General features: G+C 35.7%; 1 protein-coding gene across 1 annotated transcript; it reads left to right on the plus strand.

Moving 5' to 3' along the window:
* Window positions 1-1,247: 1,247 nt before the first annotated feature.
* On the plus strand, window positions 1,248-2,662 carry LOC145161356 (aquaporin PIP1-1-like). Its single transcript, XM_079080859.1, has 4 exons — window positions 1,248-1,653; window positions 1,723-2,021; window positions 2,113-2,253; window positions 2,357-2,662. The coding sequence occupies exons 1-4, from the start codon at window positions 1,323-1,325 to the stop codon at window positions 2,447-2,449; spliced, it is 864 nt and encodes a 287-aa protein (XP_078936985.1). The 5' UTR covers window positions 1,248-1,322; the 3' UTR covers window positions 2,450-2,662.
* Window positions 2,663-3,174: the final 512 nt, after the last annotated feature.

A 3,174-nucleotide genomic window follows, 5' to 3' on the forward strand; every position in this document is an offset into this window, starting at 1 on the left:
ATGTGTTAAGTCATTTGTTAAGCTCTTTTGAGCTCTAGAGCCCCATTAAGCCATGCATGCATGTAAAGTTGCCAACTTTACTGTAACTTTACTGTAACATCCCATTAAGTTTGAATGTTATACCGTTTCGTGGTTGGTCACGTCGCGGTTACACTGACATATTCATCCTTCTATTAAGTCCTTAATACGTTAATTCAGTCACTCTAACTTTCCAGAAGGCTTCTTTGCATCCAAAAGATTCATAAAAATCATAACTTTATGGTCATGAATGTCTACCCAAGCTTAGGTTAAAATGATAGAGAAATTGAACCAGAACCCCATGCATGACACCTAATCAACATAGAAGTTCATTTGAGACATAATGCATTAGGACTTCAATGATCCATAAAATTGCAAACTTGATTGTGAGAGACACTCAAACTCTACTAAATGGGCCAAACAAGCTTATATCCTAAGGGCATCCACAGTGGGAGTTTCATAGGAGTTGAATGGATGATGATTAGGATTGAATAGAGGTTAAATGGAGTATTGGTGATGACATGGAGGAGAGTTGAATGAAAGAGTTGTATGATCATTGAGTGGTTGAATGAAATTAATATTTTTTTCAATTAAATTTCAAACCATATATATATATATATATATATATATATATATATATATATATATATATATATAATCATATTTTTATATTATTTTATATTTTCGTATTATTATTTTTAATTAAAACAAAAATAAAATTAACCATATTTTTGATATTGTATTATTTAGATTTTGTGTTTTTTAATTAATATATTTTTAGGTATTAAATATTTTATGTTTCATAATTTTTAATTAATGAGTTTTTAAGCATTGTATTTTTTTAACTGTATAATTATGTTTAAAAATACAGTGATAATGATGTGGAAATCCATTAAACTTTGTTGGGTTTGTTGGGTTTAATGGAATAGAAATGTAAATAAAGTTGAATAAAGAGTAAAATGACCGGTGACAATCGTTTAAAATCGTTTAAACTTTATAAAGTGTAATTGATCGTTGATGTTTAGATTATGCCATAAACAAACCAATAAGATATGGCCAGCTACGTCAGTGCTTTCTATCTATTTTTGCGGAGAAGGTAGCCGACCAAAGCGACGTCGCTGTCAATTTGCAGTAAAGAACAACTTCATTTCCATTATTATGAAGTGGACGGCGATAAAATACACACATTTTTCTCATTGATACCCCACAATCTATTCCTATTTATAACCACTCCACCACTGATCTCATCACCACTCACTACATACGTAATTTTCCAGTGATCAGTGTACTAGAGAGAAACAACAATGGAGGGAAAGGAAGAGGATGTTTATCTGGGAGCTAACAAGTACCGGGAAAGACAACCGATTGGGACGGCGGCGCAAGTACCAGATAAGGATTACCAAGAACCACCACCGGCTCCGTTCTTTGAGCCGTCGGAGCTCACTTCCTGGTCGTTTTACAGAGCTGGGATCGCTGAGTTTATCGCTACCTTTCTGTTTTTATACGTCACCGTTTTGACGGTCATGGGAGTAGTTAAGTCGCCGACCAAGTGCTCCACCGTTGGTATCCAAGGCATCGCATGGGCCTTCGGCGGCATGATCTTCGCACTCGTCTATTGCACAGCCGGAATCTCAGGTATATCACTTTCTAACAAAAGAATTAATCTTTATTAATTAGTTGGAGTAATTAACAATGAATTTGCAGGTGGGCATATTAATCCGGCGGTGACATTTGGGTTGTTTCTGGCCAGAAAACTGTCGTTAACCAGGGCGTTGTACTACATGGTGATGCAGTGTCTTGGCGCCATCTGCGGCGCCGGTGTCGTTAAGGGGTTCGTAGGAAGCAAACAGTATAAGCTACTCGGCGGTGGCGCAAACACGATTGCCCACGGTTACACCAAGGGCGACGGCCTCGGTGCTGAAATCATCGGCACATTTGTCCTCGTTTACACTGTATTCTCCGCCACCGATGCCAAGCGCAGCGCCCGAGACTCCCATGTTCCGGTACGAACAAGTTCAACTCTTAAATCACCAATCTTCCATATCATATAATAGACAACGATTTGAAATGGATTTTGTGTTATTAACTTTTCAGATATTGGCGCCGTTGCCAATTGGGTTCGCCGTGTTTTTGGTGCACTTGGCCACCATTCCGATCACCGGAACTGGAATTAACCCGGCAAGGAGCTTGGGAGCTGCCATTATTTTCAACCAAGACCACGCATGGAATGACCACGTAAGTATTCCACCTCCGTTTATATAAATGTTGATTTAAATACAAGATCATATGAATAATGTTTTGATAAAGATTTGTTGTTTTTGTGTTTGTGGGAATGCAGTGGGTATTCTGGGTAGGACCTTTCATCGGAGCAGCACTTGCAGCACTGTACCACGTAGTGGTGATCAGGGCCATCCCATTCAAGAACAAATGAGGAAGACGACGATCCTTTTGTTTTTTGTTTTTGTTTGTAAAATGTATGTAGTAGTTGTAGTGGTTTCCTTTGTTTTTCTAATAATTCCATACGAATCCATTTGAGAATTGAGGTGGATGAGTCTGTTTGGGGTCCACATCAAAGTATTTGTGGGCTTATCTTGTACCTTTCTGTAAATTTATTCTCTATGCAATCAATGTTTTTCATTTTCAAGTTTGATAATATAATGATATCTTTATAGTTTTCATGTTTTAAATTTGCATACAAATAAAAATGTCCCAGTTGTTCAATTCCAGTTCCAGCTTTGCGCCGGCTTTTATCTAATATATATCTTGTGCCGTTTTAAAAAATAAAAAAACAAAAAAAAGGTTCAGGAACTGTAGATATCAAATAAGTAGATAATGGAGTCGTTAGGTACCCACCAGTGATGACTTGATATGAGTGTCGGATAGTATTCACTATCCATTATTATACTCACAAGTTGAATATTAAATGTCATTAAATTAATAACTTTTAAATTTTGGAATTTATAATTTTTAAATTTTGGAATTTAGAACCATGGTTATCTACTTACAAAAATAGAAAGGTAACATTCCTAACACTTTAGCAAATCATCTTTTTGGGAGTGAGTGGTAACACTTTTAGTATTTTTTTTTTCTATTTCAAATTTAATTATATTTTTTTAATACACAAACAATTATTATTAAATAAATTTTATTTTTTTA

The sequence above is a fragment of the Lactuca virosa genome, chromosome 2, assembly GCF_052849685.1.
Source record: "Lactuca virosa cultivar CGN04683 chromosome 2, Lactuca_virosa_CGN04683_v6, whole genome shotgun sequence".
Taxonomy (NCBI): domain Eukaryota; kingdom Viridiplantae; phylum Streptophyta; class Magnoliopsida; order Asterales; family Asteraceae; genus Lactuca; species Lactuca virosa.

Coding starts and splice junctions, on each gene's coding strand:
- LOC145161356 (XM_079080859.1), top strand. CDS start 1,323: ATGGAGGGAAAGGAAGAGGATGTTTATCTGGGAGCTAACAAGTACCGG. Junction 1,654..1,722: donor TTGCACAGCCGGAATCTCAG/GTATATCACTTT, acceptor ATGAATTTGCAG/GTGGGCATATTAATCCGGCG. Junction 2,022..2,112: donor CCCGAGACTCCCATGTTCCG/GTACGAACAAGT, acceptor TTAACTTTTCAG/ATATTGGCGCCGTTGCCAAT.